Source organism: Zootermopsis nevadensis, unplaced genomic scaffold (assembly GCF_977971745.1).
Source record: "Zootermopsis nevadensis isolate Lab colony 2312 unplaced genomic scaffold, Znev_1.0 Znev_ptg000002l, whole genome shotgun sequence".
NCBI lineage: Eukaryota > Metazoa > Arthropoda > Insecta > Blattodea > Termopsidae > Zootermopsis > Zootermopsis nevadensis.
In genome coordinates this window covers 21,676,333-21,696,493 of record NW_028259134.1, presented here as the reverse complement: position 1 = coordinate 21,696,493, position 20,161 = coordinate 21,676,333, and the positions used below count along the sequence as shown (strand labels likewise).

At 42.6% G+C, this 20,161-nt stretch overlaps 1 protein-coding gene across 13 annotated transcripts in view; it reads left to right on the top strand.

Annotated features, from left to right (window-relative positions):
• da (transcription factor daughterless) overlaps positions 1 to 20,161 on the top strand; it is a 149,575-nt gene that overhangs the window by 62,632 nt on the left and 66,782 nt on the right. For 11 of the 13 annotated variants that reach the window (XM_022077835.2, XM_087356435.1, XM_087356425.1 and 8 more), the window contains exon 6: positions 355 to 636. The exons of the other annotated variants lie outside the window; for them this stretch is intronic. In XM_022077835.2, the coding sequence (XP_021933527.1) occupies positions 355 to 636 (282 nt within the window). The remainder of the gene's footprint in view (positions 1 to 354; positions 637 to 20,161) is intronic. 13 annotated transcript variants of the gene reach the window in all.

Sequence of the window (20,161 nt, the reverse complement as noted above, 5' to 3'; positions counted from 1 at the left end):
TTTTTAAAAATAAAATAAAAATCTCTTCATAATATGTGATTCTGGGATGAAATGTGTGTTGAATAACCACCAATATTGTCGTAAAAAGAAGAAAAGTGTTGTAAATTGTGTCTGGAATGTGTATTGTTGTTGCATATGTCCGTCACAGAACATTGTAGGCGATGCTGAAGTGCTTATTCTTGTGCTGGGGGGTTAAACAGACATTTTGTGAACGGATTTGATATTAACATTTAACTACATCATCGTAGCTAATTTTAACACACGTCAGTTTGTTGATTGGTTGTAGGGGCATGTATTTTTAACGGCTGGAAGCGAGTAATTATTGCAATTTATATCTGTTTTTGACACGTTTAGAGTACGTGTCAGGTTGTGTGTATGGACAACATGCATAGACAGCCGCCATCTTTACACCATTCGGCAGTGGTGGATCGAGCGGTCGATTCGGAGCCAGTTATCTACCTCCGGCTCACTAATAGTATCCATAGTTCTGAAGACGATATAAAGTTGCATAACAACAATAACCGACATCATCTGACATACAAGATGCCAGGATTAGTGGAGCCTGACATGTCACTACCTGAAGAAGGTGGTTTCCTGCCGGCCTACAGCAACGCCACCTACACCACTAGCCATCAGGTGAGGTCAAGGGTCAATGTAAGTGGCTCTGGAGTGCAACGACAAGGAACTTTTTATTACTCTCTTCCCTTTGTTTGAACCTTCTTACCCTTTGAAGTCTTATGGTAACTATGTGTACCACATGCGTTAAACCCTCGGTGCAGAGTGGTAACTAAGAATCACCTTCTTCAATAGTCAGTAAGTCTGCATTTTGTGTTTATGGATTTGTATAATTTTCACGTTAAACAAGGATTATTTCCTTAAACAAGGTTAACCAGCTGATTTTCGTAATGGTGAGGTGTAGTGTTTTCTTCGCGGTAAGGACTGAATTCTTAAGTTTCATTTGAAAGAGCTTCGGCTCCAAAGGTTAATTAGCGTTTTAGTCGTATTATTTCCTTAAACAAGGTTAACCAGTTGATATTTGTAATGGTGAAGTGTAGTGTTTTCTTTGCGGTACGGACTGAATTCTTAAGTTTCATTTGAAAGAGCTTCGGCTCCAAAGGTTAATTAGCGTTTTAGTCGTATTATTTCCTTAAACAACGTTAACCAGTTGATATTTGTAATGGTGAAGTGTAGTGTTTTCTTTGCGGTACGGACTGAATTCTTAAGTTTCATTTGAAAGAGCTTCGGCTCCAAAGGTTAATTAGCGTTTTAGTCGTATTATTTCCTTAAACAAGGTTAACCATTTGATTTTTGTAATGGCGAACACTTGTGTTTTCTCTGCGGTAAGGACTGAATTATTAAATATTATTTGGACGAGGTTCGTGTTTCGAAGGGTTAATAATAGGCAACTCAGCATTTTTACCACTTAGTGTATTTATGTGTTGCGTTTGATTCTAAGAATAAAGAGTGATTGATTATCTGAACACCATCATACAGTTCGTCTTTAAAAGTGTTGTGTTTTCTTTGCGGTAGTAACTTGTTATTAAATTATTAATTATACCACCTTGCGCCTCAAAAGGTTATTGCCGACAAGTAAAGAATTTTGCGCGTGGTGGAACACTTAAGGCATAATTTGAGGTCAGACATGTATGGGACAGTGGCCTTTGACCTCAGCACCGTAGTACTTAATATGTCTGTCGTCAGTTCCTGAAGTCTGACCCCCTACCCCCAGGTTAAAGTAGAAAGAAAAATTATTGTTTACTGCGTTAAGAGCTGGATGATTTAGTTCAATAATTTCGGAAAATAGCTAGAAAATTCTAATGTGTTGACGCTGGTAAAATTGTATGCATTATTACCGACTAATATGTTGCTATATATATATATATATATAACAAAATAAGCTGAAAAATGTTTTTCTGTCATGTAAAGTGGTAACTGAAATTAGAAAGTACAATTACAGATTAAAATAAATTGACATCTTTTTGAATTCCGCAGTACCAAATTTAATGAAAATGTGTTCGTCCTCTTTCGAGTTTCATACGTGTATGGGCGGACGGAGCGATTGTAATAGACGTTCCGAAGGGTTGGAAATGATCCTAGATGTTTAATTGAGGGACAGTTTTGCGTTCTGCTTGATTGTGTGCGTAATTTAAGATTGTCAAATTGTAGGCTGTTGTCCTCGTCGTGTGTCGAAATTTCAAACGGAAAAAGGTAGTGTGGCTTGACGAATAGAGTTCAGTTCCCGGTAAGGTAGGATTTTTTTTCCTTCGGACCTGAAACATCGCTCTTAAATAAGTCGAGAACAATTCAACCCTGCACTAAGTTTCAAAGTTGGACGCGCCGGACTCTTATAGACAGTAGACTTTTCGTGACAAAGACTGGAACTGTTAGGCGACTGTTAGGGACGTGTGAATGAGGAAGTGATTGTCGTATTCTCCACCTGAAGAAGCACCAAGGGCAGCCCGACGTCTCGTCATTCGCAGGTCATTGTGTCCTCTCAAGTGATCAGATCAAAGTGAATTGTTTCAGTCGCAGAAACAATTCATAACTACCGGATCATCAATCATGGCAGTCTGGCTGAGCTGTAAGTCAATAAACAGAGTAGAATCAGCAAATGAAGACTTACAAAGCGAGTTTATGACACGGCAGGCGAATGGTCCAAGGCCAGTATTGTATTGGTTATGAGTCATTGCTTATTAAATGGAGTATTTCGGGACCTTACAGACCCTGTGCTCGCCTCTGCTGCAACGGTATTGCATTGCCAACTACTCGAAGAATAATTTACCTCGCCTAAACCTTTCGGCGATAGTTTGTGTCTAAATTCCTTGGCAACGAAAATTTCTGTTTTTGAAATTTCACGATTATCGTTAGGGATGGCAGGACAGGTTTTTTTTTCTTCTTATTCTTCTTCTTCTCCTCCTTCCACTTATCATCTCAAAACACCACATGATTCCGTTCAAGAAGGCAAGTGCTTCTTATCGAGATATTTCGTGAATAGCACAGAAGAGGTTAACAAGCTACAAAGTAGGGTTGGTCTTTTCAGACAGTAGCCATATTTCTTCTTCTGACTTTATCGCATTATGGACCAGGGTTGTCCAAACAGGAGATGTGCGTGCTGATTCTATGCGGAATATATGAAGTTAGCTCATTCTCCATCCATTTGTACGTGAAGTATATTTATTATGTGTTGTGCATTTGCATTGCGTAGGCCTAGATTTATATTATTCTTCGTTTCTGATCGTGATTCTCTTGAAATTGGATGTCAAACAGCGGGAGAGATCCCAGTGGTGTAATTTTGTTAATTAACTTTACGACTGTGTTTATGGTATCTGCACAAAATATTGCCAAAGGAGAATTAAAAAGGCGTTTCATGTAGCACGCATGGTAGAGATACATACACGTTTTTGGTCGGAAAAGCTTAAGATTAGAGACTAGACGTAGAAGATAATATTAAAATAGATAGTTGGGAAGGTGGATAAGACTGGATTCTATTTGCGTGGATAGAATCTTGTGGCGGGATTTTGCTGATTAAAGACATGGTTTTTGCAAAGGCAGGTAATATTTTGAGTCAGCTGGACAAAGAATAAGATGGAGTTATGTAGAAATTGCAGCTGTCTGCTAGAGTCGCTGTCTTCGGAGTTTTTATACGCGTTATCTAAGTTGGGTTACGATTAATCAGACGGTGAAAGTTTTCGCTTGCAGTTTCCCGAGTCATGTGCCAAGGTACTGACAGACCAATGCGAATTCATTTGTCGTATTCGTAAAAGCCATGCATATAAACTTCTTAGGTAGAACGTGCATCACGAAGCTGCTATCTGCGCAGTATACACAAGTGGTTGCATGTAATCGCGCTTGTAACTACTTGTACACTTCGGGCTTTTAATTATTACTATCGCAGCATACCAATCACGCACAGGGCGACTCTGAACTCAATTTATACCTCCCGACCGCCCACACGTACGGAAATCGATTTGCAGAGCGACGTGGAGGTCAGAACAGAACAAATCTAAAACTTCTTGACGATGGCGAGGAGTCAATTGAATAAAAATTTTCTTGGATATTATCCATCGTCTAGAAAATATAAAACGTAAAACGACGTTTCGGAGATGGGACTCTATCTCCGTGTTCAGGTTCCTACACAGTTGGGCCCACTAGATAGAGCTAATCCCTATCTCCGTCGAATAAAAATTTCCTTGGATATTATCCATCGTCTAGTAAATATAAAACGTAAAACGACGTTTCGGAGATGGGACTCTATCTCCGTCTTCAGGTTCCTACACAGTTGGGCCCACTAGATAGAGCTAATCCCTATCTCCGGACAAATTAAAAAGTGAAAGTCCCGGAATAAAAAGGCATTACCACACCATCCATCCGTGGAACGTAAAAGAATAGAAGTAGAAATCAAAATTCATTGAACAATTGGAAAATCGTCTTAAATATTATTCAGACTAACCTCGGATTTGAAGGGTTTGTTATGTTGCATTAAATCAGTTTTGTTACAGTAAAAGAACGGTCGCGGGGTACAACGTAATACCTTAATCGGAGTTGAATGCAGTAATGTAAACGTCGGGAGTAGGATTTTTGTCTTTCCCGCAACGTCCGGACCTACCCAACCTCCTATCTGTTGGGTGGCGTGGTTAAAACAGCTGGGCTGTGAAGCTGACCGCTCAGCTAAGTCTATTGGCGATTTTAAGAGTACGTGGAGCTATACTTACGCTCACCCCCCATACGTCATCAAGGCCTGGAGCTCGGTTAAGCTTCGGGGACATTGAATTGCATTTGACGATCCAGTAATTAGTCGAGAAGACCGAACATCGCCAGCGAGCGATTGTCATTGCGCCTTCCTTGTTATTATTTACCGCAGTGGAAGGGAGCCTCTGGTTTCGCGTCCTTGGCGACGGTTTCAGATGCTCACTCGACGACGTCACGTTTTATGGTGCACTATGGGAAGTTGACTCGTTCTCGGCCAAATGACGTCATCACACGTTCACTTGTTTTAGCGACACTTATCCGCCCACATCTCCGTTGTAAACGCTTGCAGATTATAAACAGGCTAATGCATTGATACTGTTAACTTACTCCACGGAGCAGAGACTATCTTGAAAAGCTGACATTAAGCTTATCTGGTCAAACCCGAATGTTCATTACCGTGTTCAAAAAGAGCTTGATGCCGGTCCTTATAATTCAATCAGCATCCCAGACTATATTTACCTGAGATCCATTTTAATATTGTCATCTGTCTACGTCAAGGCACTCCGAGTAGACGCTTAAAGTTTTCTACACGTGCGCGTTACATGCATAACCCATCTCATCGTCCTTGTTTTGATCACGCTAATTAGATTTTGCGTAGAGTACGAACTGTGGAGATGTTTGCGATGCGGGTGTGTCCAGCTTCCTTTCATCTCGCCACCGTTTGATCAGAATATTCGTTCGAGAACCCTGCCCTGAGGTACCACAGTTTTGTCGATATTACAGCTATCTGCTTTATCCCTCGCGTCTTTGATCTTGTGACAGACCTGGACGTTCGTCGTTAAATAACATTGAAAATGTATCTGAACGCCTTTTCCCTCATAAACGTAGTGAATTTGCTGTCCAGCCGAGAAACTGTGAAACTTTTCAAAACTTAAGCGATAAATAATTGACGAGTGGCTGTTGTTGGCAAGTTAAGTATTGAGAGGAGTAAGGACAGTGCGCTGTTAAACAAGCGACTGCAGCCTTGTGAGATATGGCGTCGTGTAGACGTCACTGCCGGCTTGTTGTCCGTCTGATGGCATTTCCGTTTCTCCCGCAGAAAAAAAATCCGTCCCTCCATATTCTGCCCCTCTTAATGTCCGTGTCCCCCCTCCCCTTGCAACCCGCCTCTAATGTGTAGAAGGGATAGGTGTGGTGCATGTGCGTTCGACGAAAAGTGACACAAGTGGCTGAAATATTAAATTCCTCGTCATTTTTCGAATTTGGATGATTTACCCAGTTTATATAAATAAACCTTCTTTTATTATATTTCTATGGGAACGTATAATTTCTCCACCGTCGGGGGAGATCTCATCGCCCTGACGATGGAGCCATCAAGGAACTCCGAAACGTCGATACAACGCAGAAGACAGCCGTGAGAACCTCACACCATAGAAGGAGAAGTCCTTAATATAGAAAATTACGTCACTATAAACTTTTGTTGCCGAGGAATGAAACTGGGTCCTCGGCCTCTGACTTAGCAGTGTCTTAATCCGTGCTTTGTGCCAGTCTTGCGTGCCTGCAGTTGAAGCCTCTTGTCATTGGCATATAGGTCAGCCATACCTGCTCCTTTCAGATTCAGGGCAGTTTTCCCCTGCAGACCGCCTCCTCCTCAATTTCAACGCCTGGCGTACTCACGGGTTGGAACACGAAGTACCGCGGTCTGTTGAAACTTGTTTGTAATGGGACCCCAAGGGATTGGAATATTCTTTCCGCTTAGCACAGAGCATTCTCCCTACTTTAAATAGACCACACATCATTGCAGTTTTCTACTTTTGTTTTGTATGGGTGTGAAACTTGGTATCTCGCGTTAGTGTGTAGCGTGTAATAAGGATGAATTTTTGCCCTTCGGGGTCTGGTCAAAGTTTGCCAACGTTTTAGAGGTCCTTGCTGCCACCATCATAAGGACCAGTCATCTTCGTATTCGTCGCCGTGAAAACTTCAAATCCTAGTTTCAGATGTACTTTCTGTTTCCGTCATCAGGGCGATCACACATCGTGGATACAGCAAACGCCTCTGAAACGTCGGTAAAATTCTACCAGACTACACGGCGCTGCTACCCGGAAGAAAGTGATTTTCGGGGTTGTTATTTCTAGGTATGGTCGGAATTGTGGGTGTGGTTGAATCTTTGGTACCTCACAGATTGTAATGAGCAGGAATTTGAAACTTCCGGGTTTCCTCTGTAAGAAGACCTCCTCTCTACCTGTGTTGCACACGAGACGATTCTTTTACATTCTGTTCTGGATGTTCTTTAAGACGGGTTTTGTGAGCCATTTCCACGTCCGGAAGTGAAACGAGCTCTTTGTCCGTCCGCAACAACGTGACCGTGACGTCATCGGATGGTCATATGTATAATGGTTACACTTTTAATAGCTTCGATGCCACGCACGACATATCTCGGTCAGAAGCGTTGTCCCTTCTATTGTTGCGGGTGTTGTGGCGGGTCCTGCGGTCACCAGTTTCTCACGGATGCTGACACTGGAGCCAGTCTGCCGCCGGCCATTATGTGGGTCGTGAGAGGCATCCTTCATTCAACAGGAATTTATTATCTGATCGATTTGCCTGCGTAGGATTTGAGGTTCTCACTGCGACAAGTACGAAGATGGCTGTCTTCTGGGTTGTAGCGCCGTGTAGTCTGGTGGCAGTGTACCATCGTTTCGGAGGTACTTGCTGCCTCCATCGTCAGGGCGCCCTGACGAACTGAGTTAACAAACATCGTTTGTAGCGCCAGAAAAGTTAAACATCTTCATGACTTCAAACATCACGTTTGCATGTACCATATCTATAGAGGAGAGAAAGTCTTTGTTTGAATTGCTTCAAAGCATTTACGTGCCTAAATCACACATTTATTGAAAGTAACTCAAGGGTTCTTAGGTAATACGTACAAGCTTTGTTTACGGCGTTTCTAATCTAATCCCTTCTGATTCAGCATCTCGGCGTCGTTGTGGGTGACGGGTATGGAACTATTTGGAGAAATGAATCGATGTTATTTATCAGCTACATAACTTTTTTTACGAGCGTGTTTGTTGTTTGTGGTGTAATGCTAATTCCTGCGGGCAGTAGGCTGACGTCACCGTGACGTCACGACAGGTGTGAGCCTCTGCGTGCTGCGTTGTCGCCCTTCCAAGTCCCTGCCCATTTGAGCTTGTTTCGTGTTAGTGAGGAATGTAGTTTGATCGTATTTAATATTTAATCTTGCCAGGCTTCCTCGCCTGATTGCGATGCGTGCTTGGTCTTAGGTGGAAAGAGCGACGTGAATTTGCAGAATTCGTTCCTCTCACGCTTTGGCTGAGTAAAGAGGGGAAGTCGTAAATAAAGGGAATTTTAATTTGCTTTAGATGTGATGTTGGCAGCAGTGAAAATGGCGGATGTAAACAACACACACCTCCTCTTATTTGCATCTCGGCTTTATTTATTGTGTTTTGAGCAGTGATTCTGCTGTGAGACGTTTAACATCGTCGTTACGTTGATGGAGCGTGAGATATCAACAGGGACATAAGTACGACGCCTCTGGCGTCGGTGTGTGTAAACTAGTGAAATTTGCGGAAGAGTGACAGCTTGGATTGGCGCTGTGTGTAAGACAGCAAATTTAGGAACGAGTGAAAATATTATGGGGCTGGGGGGGGGGGATGCAAAAATTTGTTGTAGGAAGGACATTCTTTGCGTCGGTGACTTTCTTTTTTTTAAAAAAAAATCAGGGCGGGTACATTTTAATGTGCCTTAACTATTATTTATTATTATTATTAGTGTTCTGTCTGACGACAGGTCCATATGAACAGGATCCTTCCATCCTTTTCTCGGACTGGGACCTGTTCATATACGTTCTTGGCAGATGATCCAGAAGTGGTTTGCCATTGCCTTCTTCTGTGTGTGAATGGAGTAATTGTTGGGATGCCACGGAGGAATACTCCGTGTTGCCTAGACCACGGCCTTGCCCAACACAAGTTATAAATTCGGGCACCGCCGGGAATCGAACCCGAGACCCCCAGGATTACAAGGCCAGCGTTCTAACCGCTAGACCACCTCATCTTATTATTATTTAGTGTTCTGTCTGACGACAGGTCCATATGAACAGGATCCTTCCATCCCTTTCTCGGACTGGGACCTGTTCATATACGTTCTTGGCAGATGATCCAGAAGTGGTTTGCCATTGCCTTCTTCTGTGTGTGAATGGAGTAATTGTTGGGATGCCACGGAGGAAAACTCCGTGTTGCCTAGACCACGGCCTTGCCCAACACAAGTTATAAATTCGGGCACCGCCGGGAATCGAACCGAGACCCCATGATTACAAGGCCAGCGTGGCTATATGTGTGATAATTTTGCTATAAATTTGTCTTTATATTGTTAACTTTAGTTAGTTATTGTTTCCAACTGTTCTTCTGATTTTCTTTCGTTTCTCTGTTCTGCAGGTATGTTTCCTCAGAGAACTGTGCACTGGCTGTTGGTAATGTACAGATTTATGTTAAACAGTTCCTTGTCTTTTTAATTTTTATTAATATGATATTTTTGCGAGGGACATCGGAAGTTTTGTGTGGTCTCTCCTGCTGGAGTACAAACACTGTTTTTTTCTAAACTTATCCCTCATAGTTTTACATGTTCTCAATTGGTATTTATCTTCATTTGTCGCAGATACACATCCGTTTAGACTGCAGTTTTACACTGCGCAGAGTTCAGTTTTTATTCGTTAATTTAAATTCATTAAACGTTATGTTAAGATATTTCAGGCGAAATATGTAAATATTAAGTCTTTGAAATACATGTAAAAATTCTTTTGATATGACGACCGACTTTTTGAGAACTTTTGGGAAGTTGTGTTTGAAGTTGGTGTGCGAAATAAGGAGTTGTACCAGCATGAACTGAAATTGTATTTGTTCGACAAAGTTTCGTGCGGACATCTTCATGTACCGAGTTTTATCATCATAATCCTTTCGGAGATGGACGGACGGACATAACCACCTCAAAACGCGTGCATTTGCTGTACTTAGGAGTTCGTACCGCTGAGTTAACTATTTTTCTTCGTAGTTTAGCTGGTTAGGGGTGAAAATACGTTTGTTCTTGCAATGGCTGGAATAAGAAAGCTGAGAAGTTCCTTTCGCGGGCTTTTGAAGAAAGTAGAAGGCTCCTTGACGTCAGACTTTTCTGTTTTAGGATTTCATGTCCCTTTCGGGTCTTCCTGAGGTCTCTAGGTTACGGAATTTTCTTATGCGACATTTGGAGGCGGTTGCTAACTGCGTTTTCGGCCGCTAGGTAATCTTTATGATGCATTTTCTGTGGTCGGTCGCCAGGTTACGGAAGATACGACGCAACAAGTGGCTAATTATTGATGAGGCGTCCCGCAGTGGCGCGGCCACACGGTTATTTTTGCTCAGGACGCAAGTTGATACAGTGAACGGATTTAGGGCTGCATTCACGGTCATCACAAACACCAGTTACGAGGTCACGTTCGCATCTGGGACCTTCCCTTTGTCTCGTCTAGTTGGTATTGCTTTGAAGGTTCATGCCATACAATTGTATGAAGGATTGGAGGAAATCTCCACTCATTCTAGGTAAAGGCGAGTTGTCCGAGTGTTTTACCACCGGGCGTTCTCATTTAACAGGGTGTTGGACGGACTGTGCGGTGCGGCGAAGAGGATAAACGTAGCCTCTGCCGTGAATCGAACTCCGCCCCCTCCTGTCTGTAGGCATTCATTTCGCTGACTTTGCCGGCTCGTTTGCTATCGATGCTGATTTCTTACACCAATTTTTTCCATGTCGTAATGTCTTACCGCGTAGCAGTAGGAAGAATAGACAATCTTTCTTTAATTATTTATTTTAATCCGTCTGATCACAATATAATTTTTATTTAAAATTTCTTATAATTAAGATAATAAAATATCATTCATGTTCCATATCGATTGATCGATTTACATTTCGGAACATTTACACAACATGTTTCGGTTTTTATAAAACCATCATCAGGTGTAAAATATATCTAAGAACTTAAAACTCAATTATGATTTCTGTAGTTTTTTTTTGTGATGTTTCAGAAATCATAATTGAGTTTTAAGTTCTTAGATATAGTTTACACCTGATGATGGTTTTATAAAAACCGAAACATGTTGTGTAAATGTTTCGAAATGTAAATCGATCAATCGATATGGAACATGAATGATATTTTATTATCTTAATTATAAGAAATTTTAAAGAAAAATTATATTGTGATCAGACGGATTAAAATAAATAATTGATATAATATTCACAATATGACGCAATTACACTATCTTATGAATCTTTATTTAGATGTAACCATAGAAACAGCATAATGTTTTTTATTTATGCAGATTTTGGAACCTTCACATAAGCTGGCTGCTGGATGTCGTGAGGCGAAGTTTCCTGATGCGATTAAGTCAGTAGAGTACTGACAGTGTTTCAGTTTAGGAGTTTTAATGACTTTGGTATATAGCATTTGCAGTTTTAATAGCGGCGCTGAGAATTTTATACTTTTGATGTTAAAACTTTCGTCTGGTTGTGAATTAGGCTTTCAGATGTTGAAACTGTCTTCAGACTTTCACTTGAAACGTGTTCCGATATGCGGAATCCTTATCGCATTTGCGTGTGCAGCTGTAGATTTTTATCTGTTATAAATGAAACTGAAGGCTATTGAAATTCGCATAACGTCAGAGAATCCATTTTTAAAAACGTGGATTTTCCCAGTTCGAGCACACCGTTTTAGTGTTGTGGACACAAGGCTGTGGTGTTACGTTTGCCTGGAAAAATATTGGTTTTAGTGTACTCTTTGGAGTACACTAACATTCCGAAGGTATTCTTTACGCATCATCACGGGCCATGACAAATTAGGAGTTAATAAATGCAATTATGACAATTGTCCTTGTAATAATATTACGAAATACGCGATCGACAGACAAGATGTACTCTTAAAGCTTGAATAACACCTAAAGACCGGGAAATGTTCTGCCGCTCGACGAGTGCTTTACAGTCGATCTTTGTCGAGATATGTCGATAGTTCCAACAAGTGGTCGTAATTTTCGTGTTGGTTGCATGCCAAGTAGGGGGCTGTGCTCGCCTTTAATTTGCTTTGTTAACACCGTGGGTGTGTTCTGAAACCTGTGTGTTATCTCAATTCTGTTATTTCGTATTCACACACAGAAGAAGGCAATGGCAAACCACTTCTGGATCATCTGCCAAGAACGTATATGAACAGGTCCCAGTCCGAGAAAAGGATGGAAGGATCCTGTTCATATGGACCTGTCGTCAGACAATAAGATGAGGTTGTCTAGCGATTAGAACGCTGGCCTTGTAATCATGGGGTCTCGGGTTCGATTCCCGGCGGTGCCCGAATTTATAACTTGTGTTGGGCAAGGCCGTGGTCTAGGCAACACGGAGTTTTCCTCCGTGGCATCCCAACAATTACTCCATTCACACACAGAAGAAGGCAATGGCAAACCACTTCTGGATCATCTGCCAAGAACGTATATGAACAGGTCCCAGTCCGAGAAAAGGATGGAAGGATCCTGTTCATATGGACCTGTCGTCAGACAGAACACTAAATAAAAAATACCGTTTTATCTCTTTTAAAGCATAATTAAACGCTGGCAAATATTCGTTGTGTTGCTCTTAAATATTTGTAGCCTGGGGCCGTTTCGTTAAGGGAAGTTGTAATACGAAATTGGTACGTTTTGTAGTGTGACATGGGTGTTGGAGTAGTGCCGTTGTTTCTCGTAAGTGGTCGCGTGCCGCCTCCTTCCCTACACGTCATCCTGCTGACCTTCGACTGCCTCAGCAGGAGCGGGCCTGTGCAAGTTCAGTATCCTGACCCCAACTCATGTGCCTCACGGCCCATGGAACATTTGTTCCTTCCCTTTTCGAGTTTCAATAGCCCAGTGACAAAGTAACTGGCTACAGGCGACCGGGGTTCATTCCCCTGCAAGCGCTGTGCTTTTTACTTACTGTGGCCGGACCGGTTTTAGGCACTACCCCTGCCTTTTTTTCTGATCCCTGGGGTAAATCGGACGGAGCTTGAGATCGAACATCTGACACCTAATGCCGAGGTTATGAGTAGATTTTTTCCTTTCATTTCCGCTCTTTACGTCTTCATGATGTGATGCTTTGCCACTGGAGCAATTTTCCTTAGTAATAAAGAGAGATATTTCGTCAAACTACCCGATTTATTTTGTTCATAATGACTTTGATGCTAATTAATGTCAGATGAAAATAAGTGTGTTGATTCTTGGCATTTCTGCAAAACCTTTGTCAAACTCCAGGACAACTGAACGAATTTTGCATGAAATTTTGTATTCCGGAGTTTTCTTTTTTAAGTGTAATTTTCCAGTTTTTCATTAAGTCGGGTCGAAGCAACGAACCTTTATATGACCCGATTGTGTTTCTGCTCGTAAATATTTTTCGGGGCAATGGACAAGTATGCAGTAGGGAGAATTGAACTCGAATGTTATCATCAGTATACATTTTATATAATTCTTGTTGTGAACGTTCATTATTTGCACAAGGCGCGCGTAGTTCTGTCCGTCTCCACGTGTAGAACATTGTTCCATAAAAGGCGGGAAATTTGTTACCACCTGAGCGTACCATTAGATTTTCAGGAAGGATTCTGCTCAGTGGATATTTTGTTAGGTTGGTAAGAATAGGTCAGTTGCATGAAAGGCTTGCTTCGTAACAAGGACAGTGCATTTTGAAACCGTGTGCGCTGTATTTTCTTACCCTGGACATGGATAAACTTATTTAAATTCATATGGAATGTGTAATGATAACACAGCTTCGCTGGATTTAAGAAAACAGCCACCATTGTAAAATTAATCAGGGATTATTGTCGACGTGTCGAGTATTGTTATATATAGGGGTTGGCAGTTTGCCGTGGGAAACAGTCAGGGGTCAAGGTGAGGGCACCTCCACCTTTTGAATGGGCAGGGGGGGGTTGCAGCAGCTTAGTGTGAGAACTGGTCCACAGGCAGAAAAAATATCGGCTACCTGTTGAGTGGACCATGCCGTGAAGCCGTGAAAGGAAAGCAGCTTCCACAGTGACCAGTACTTTCCAGCAGAGGGGTATTTGGAAGACAGCTTCTTTACGATGTTAAGCCGCAGATATCTGGTTTGAAAGCACTGACCATTCTTCTCGGATTTCTTGATTGAGTAGATCGTTTCAAGAAGCGTGTCCCGACGTCTGTCAACAGTTAAAATTATTCGTTACTATGGAAGAATCTTCTTGTTCAAGAATAGGAATCTGTAAGAACCAGCTTTGAAATGTTTAATCATGTTGAACCAGACACATCGTGTAAATATCGTTAGAAAACATCAACCCTCTCCCCCATTCACTCGAATCATGTCTTATACCTGCATTGAAGTCTCTACCTAGTTCCGCCTTATTCTAGCATTAAAGTCTCCACCCTAGTCACAGTAATGACCCTCTGACACGGGATCTGGAGGTGACTGTCGTAGTTTCAAGTTTGGAATGCCGGAAAAGGGGTTTACAAGCCCGGCTTACTCATAGCCTTGATGATGGAGGCAGGAATTACCGTCGAAACGTCCACTAGATTGATTACGCGGCAACCCAGGAGACAACCGTATTGAGTACGTTTCCTTTTCTGCTATCCCTCCCAATCCTTCTGTCTCCTTGCCTTTTACTGTTAACGGACGTTGAACACATATTCGCCCCGACTACTGTACATAAATGTATGAGACACGGGTTTTCAAATGTTTCTGAGGTTTCCTGAAGGCTACAGAAAATTGGAACGTAGTTTTGTTTGTTCCACGTGGAAACAAGACTTTTCCTCTGTAGCTATGTTAACCTAATTCTGTATTCTGTAGGCGTGGCGTAAGTCCTCGATTCCTTTGTGCAAACCCTCCCCCTCCCCCAAAAAATAACTTTGTCTTCCTGGCTTGTCTTAATTGCTAGACATTAGCACAGGAGAGTATAAAATATTTTCAGGAATTGAAGTACTCCTATGTAAACTATCTTGAATTCTACTAATTAAATTCCTGTAGTTTACTTTTGTAAACTGAGCAGATTCCTTTAATTGTCACCCGGCGCGGCGATCACGCCTAGGCTCTGCACGCGGCCAGTTGCCAGACTTTGGGCAACTGGGCCTCCTGATCTCACTCACATATTGCGTCTTCCTGCTGTAACGTAAGAAGGCTGGAGACGCACACAGCTGTCCAGTGAACTGGTATGGAACGCACAGGAAGTACCTCACCCTCACCCTGAGCGACGTTGCCACTTTGTGGTTTTCTACAGGTCGGGGTCTTCTAGTAGGTAATTCAGTTCTTAGGGGCCCGGTTTGATCAGCGCTGGAAGTACTGCTTTTTATGTATAATTCAAGTCGTGTTGAAGAAGCTAATTTTCCGAGTCAGGTTGCTAAATCTTTTGCTTGTATGTGTTTTCAGCCTGATACTTAGGCATCCACCCGATATTAGGTTCTGGGAATATCTCGGCTGGTGATGTAACCGGGTACTTTGTACCGGAGGCCCGTAAAGTGATAGGCATGTGAATCTGACAAGACACCATCTGGTGTCGTGGTAAAGAATACGTGTGCAGATTTGAACTCAGGTCTCCGAGGCAACTCCAAGTGAAAAATTTACCGACGTTCACACAACCTGAATGCTTATTACCTTGCACGTAAGATCCTGCCGTGGGTTCTTATCCTAATCCACACGAATATTAGTCCACACCCACCCACTACATTTCTTTAGATTCCATTTAATATTATCCTCTCATCTACGCCTGTCTTCTAAGTGGCCTCTTTCCATCAAATTTTGTACCCGTCCTTATCATCCTTGATTTTACAAGACTGACAATGTTTGGTGATGAATACGATTTATTGATGTAATTCTAACCACCCTCCTTCATTCCTCGTAAGTTTAAATATTCTTCTAAGCGGCCTTAGGTTAAGTTTGAGACTCAGGGAGTAAAATTACGTATTGTAATATTTACTTTTTAATATAAAAAATATATCCACTGTACTTTTACACCGAAAGTGGTTAGTTACCTGCACTGTCAAGAGTCTGGCTGGACCATTCGCTGCGATGCATCCGCCATCTTCCGGCTCGCGACGGACCTCGACAGCTGTCGCGTCCCTGTTTCTCCCTCCTGGTAGTACCTAAGTAATATAACATAGGGCGAGGGTCTGTTTTGACTGCAAATAAACGCAATGAAAGGAGATGCCAGTTTTACTTGCACCCGCCAGTGGTAGATCTTCTGGCGCCGGTCGGGCGCTACAGAAACTTTTTCAGCACAGTTGGCAGTGGGTTTGTAGCCGAGAGTGCCACAGATTCGATGCCGAACTCCCAAACGACGGTTCGAAGCAAAGTTCATAAAATCGGCCGATACCAGATCATGTCTCTCTCCGCCCACACGTTTCATATCTGAAAAAAACACTCGACGGATTTAGATGAAATTTGGCAGTGGGGCTGACGATTTTAATTTGGTTCGTATCGGTTGTATGTAAATCCTAACTTTTCGTAACTTCTACAGGGTGCTATTTGGTTTCGTCTTTTCGAAATACCCGCGTAGAATTAAATAAAATAAGCCTGTTCCTGATGAGAGCCTCGCTTAAGTCAATGGCCAAACTTGTGCCTCCATCATCGTCCTGGTGATGGAGGCAGCAAGGACCTACGAAACGTTTGTAAACTTCTTCTAGATTACACGGTGCTGTAACCCAAAAGACAACCATCTTCATGCTGGTTAAGGCTGCTTAGGAAAATAATGAGCTGTTTGCTCTAAGAATCGTACTATGCCACTGTGTTATGAAAATGTAGATGTATAGAATGTTCAGGAAGGCGTTACATAATTTTTGTAGAATTTAAAGTTCTTATTCGGACGTGCTTTACATTTCGGTTTGATGCCAAAACAGTTTATTTCGGTACCTGATGTGTCAGTTGACTTAAGAAAATAGTCGCGAAGACGTGGGACTAAGAAATTCGTAGATGAAAGCCAACATGAATTTTCCTGTTGCATGAATTGGGAGCCACTGGAGGGGTTGAAACAGAATCCTGTCGTGAGACTGGTGTAGGCGGCTGGGGTCCCTGGAGGGTACAGCAGCTCCAACAGGTCTCCTGTTGGAGCTGAAAACCCTCCACACCTTTCACAGGATGCCTCACAAGTTACTTCACTCGTTGGAACGAACTGCTCATTTCAGAGGGCCCTCCTTGGTTGGACACTCAGTGTATTGTTTTGTGACTCTCCCATATTTTGAACCACCTGTTACCCTTTATTTTGACTGGCGGGCATTCCCCCCGTTTGCTGTTCTTTTGTCCAATGGCTGTAATTGGGGGGTGGGGGGGGGGGTAATATATTAAATGAATAGGCTGTAGGTCTTGTGCTTCAAAAAGTTCCGTTGTCGTTTTAGTCAATAATTTTGGAATTGCTAATACAACTGTGATCACCGAAGACATCGTCTTTGTGGACTAACATAAAGGCTGATGGATACTCCATGTATATTTACATGACCAGGTAATCATCAAATCCTACAAGTGCTGTATTATTTTTTGAGGCACCCGGTAGCAGCATCAGACGGCAGATGGTTTTTCACTGGTTGCAAGGGGGGTGATGCTGGAGGTAGGCTAGTAGGTGAAGGGGTGTGAAAAAATACATTGGAGGGTTGAATGCTGATGGGGGTGAGTGGAATTTCTTGTTGCTGCTGGTTTCCTTGTGGTTATGGTGTTTGATCTAGACAGAAGGGTTGTTTTGTGCTGATTCATGCAACAGTGGCTTCTGTGGTGGAAGTTGTTGGTGGTACAATCAAAGGTGAAATCAGAGTTGTTTTCCTTCGTAACGATGGTAACCCTCGATCTTTTGCTGATCGCGTCTAGAAAACGTAGAAACACGTGAGTTTGGTGCATCTCGTTAGTTGAGTCCGTAGTGAGCTTCAAACCCGTGGTCTTGGGAATAAGTACTTAACCACCGATAATGTCTCTCTCGTGGGAACAATAGTACTTAGTACTTTTATCGCGCGTGCACAGCCTCGTATTACTGGTAGGCAGTTAGCAGCGCAGTGTTTGAGATAAACCCAATAAATTCCAGTCATAGAAGTAATTGCCAGTTACTGTAATGTTAAGCTAATTGTGTGTGTTAACACTGCCCGGTGTACAGTGCGACAAACCGCCGCGTTATCCTGCCCTGTGTAATCATTCGTAGCGGCAATAGAGTTTCTTCAAGTTTAACAGAAGTAGTTGATAGAAAATGTGTCACGAAATGCGCACAAATATAGATAAGTAGTTTTTAAATTCCCAGGTTGTTACAGAATGCGATGATCTGTCTGTCTATCTGCCTGCACCTCTCACATCTCGTAGGCGAAAGTTGTTCCCACTACCAGAAATATCCTGACACATCCTCCAAGTCTTGCGTTATCGTCGCATTTGTAATGTGTAAAATCCCCAGGTGAAAACAGAATTGTGTTTATCAATCTCTCACCTGCCGGAGCACAGTGTTTAATTAGTTGGTCGCCCTGAGAAGTTATAGTACGTGTGATTAAGAGAAATTAGCACTTCAGTCCCAAGGAAGTATTTAAAATCGTGCTCTTGTAGGGTTCCTTCTCACCGTCGTTGGTTAATTGAAATTGTAGAATGTTGTTTATTGACGGCAGAATGGGTTCGAAGCTATTGGCATACGTGGAACTGACTTCCGAGACACGCCGTCACATTAATCGCCCCTTTTAGCAAGGCTACAATTAGGATGATCCTAGCAATACATAACATTGAATGTTAAAATCAGAGCGGGGCTGTTTATAGCCCATTAGTAGTCGACATTGGTTAGCTTAAAGATTTGACGTTCAGGTCTCAATGGCTCCTGTACGCCATTATGCAATGCAGTAATGTATGCATCCCCTCAACTGTGGTGCATTATAATAAACCATTGCACTAACCCCCGTGATATCTCTATTTGCCCCTCCCCGAAACCGTTCGCAGCTGCTGTGATTCACAAGGCGCAGTGGTGTGTATCGCTGACTGCCGTATTGGGCCTACTCAATACGCTGAGGCACGAACCCGGAACTCTTCCTTACAGATCTATTGTGGAAGCTGCTGCCCGGATCTGACGGAGTCAGTCGAGCGTCTACTGTTCTGTATCGTCGCCTTCTGGCTATGCGCTCGCATTGGTTATCCCAAAAATTTTGTCGTGCTTTTAAGCAGAAGGTCCTTCTCTCTCGGCAGTATTTTTCCTTTTTTTAGAACTCCGCGTGTCGAGTTGAAGGTCGTAGCATCGCCGATGAAGTTGTGACCCTAGATCATTTAACGATACTTTCAGTAGCTAAGTGAATTATAGAGAAAAATATATTATAAAAGATGTGGATGGAAGCGGTCGTGGCCTGATTTAAGTTACTATTCCGTCATTTGAGTGTAGTGACTGAGGAACACCATGAAAAGCATACGGATATCCTTTCTCCGGGCCGATGTTTGAACCCGGAACTTGGTGATTAACCCTTTGAAGCCGAAGATCGTCTGAATATTATTTATGAATTCAGTCCGTACCGCGAAGAAAACACTACACCTCACCATTACGAAAATCAGCTGGTTAACCCTTTGAAGCCGAAGCTCGTCTTCATAATATTTACGAATCCAGACCGTACCGCGAAGAAAACACTTCACTTAACCATTAGAAGTCGAATCAGGCGGTACCACATAAGATTTAACAAAAGAACATCCCGGTCAAAGCCTTAAGAAACAGGGGTATCGATCACTGGCCACGACATTCGATGGGAATATTTTTTTTAGAGCATATCAGTTGTGCCATTACAAAACTGAAACCGGAAATATTCCCTCCGCGTGACAATAGGTTAACTGGCTGGAAAGTACCGGAGAGTGCTGCCAACATAGGCAATTGAAAATGAAGAAAATGCAAATAAAATGCGTGCCGTGTTTAGATAAAAAAACTACGTCTGTTAGCGGTTGGACAGGTATCAGAAGAATGCAGGACGGAAGTCCGACGTCACGTGACATTGCACGAGTGTCTGATTATCGCTTTCTTTTTTCCGAAAGTTGCCGTTTAAGAACTAAATTTCAATTTACCGCTGTCTCCAGTGCTGAGAGGCTTCTTCAAGGGTTTAAGATAACCGCGTTCTTGCAAATGACGTCCATCGTGGGTCGTCACATCGAAATGGTCTCGTTACATGTGACACAAAGAAGCTTCCTGTACTCCAGGAGCAGCCAATTGCCAGATTGTAATTTGGTAAAAATCTCATGTTCTCACGGCAACGAGTATGAAGATTTCTGCCTCGCCCTGATGATGTATGCAGCAATGACCTCTGAAACGTCGGTAAAGTATTACCAGATTACAGCGCGCAACAACCCAGAAGATATCCGTCTTCTGAGTATGAAGATGTCTTTTCGGATGCTGCGCCGTGTAGACTGGTAGAAATTGCCCGACGGCTCAATAGGCTCCTGCCGCCTCCATTATCGGGGTGATTATCGCAGGATCCCACAAGACAAG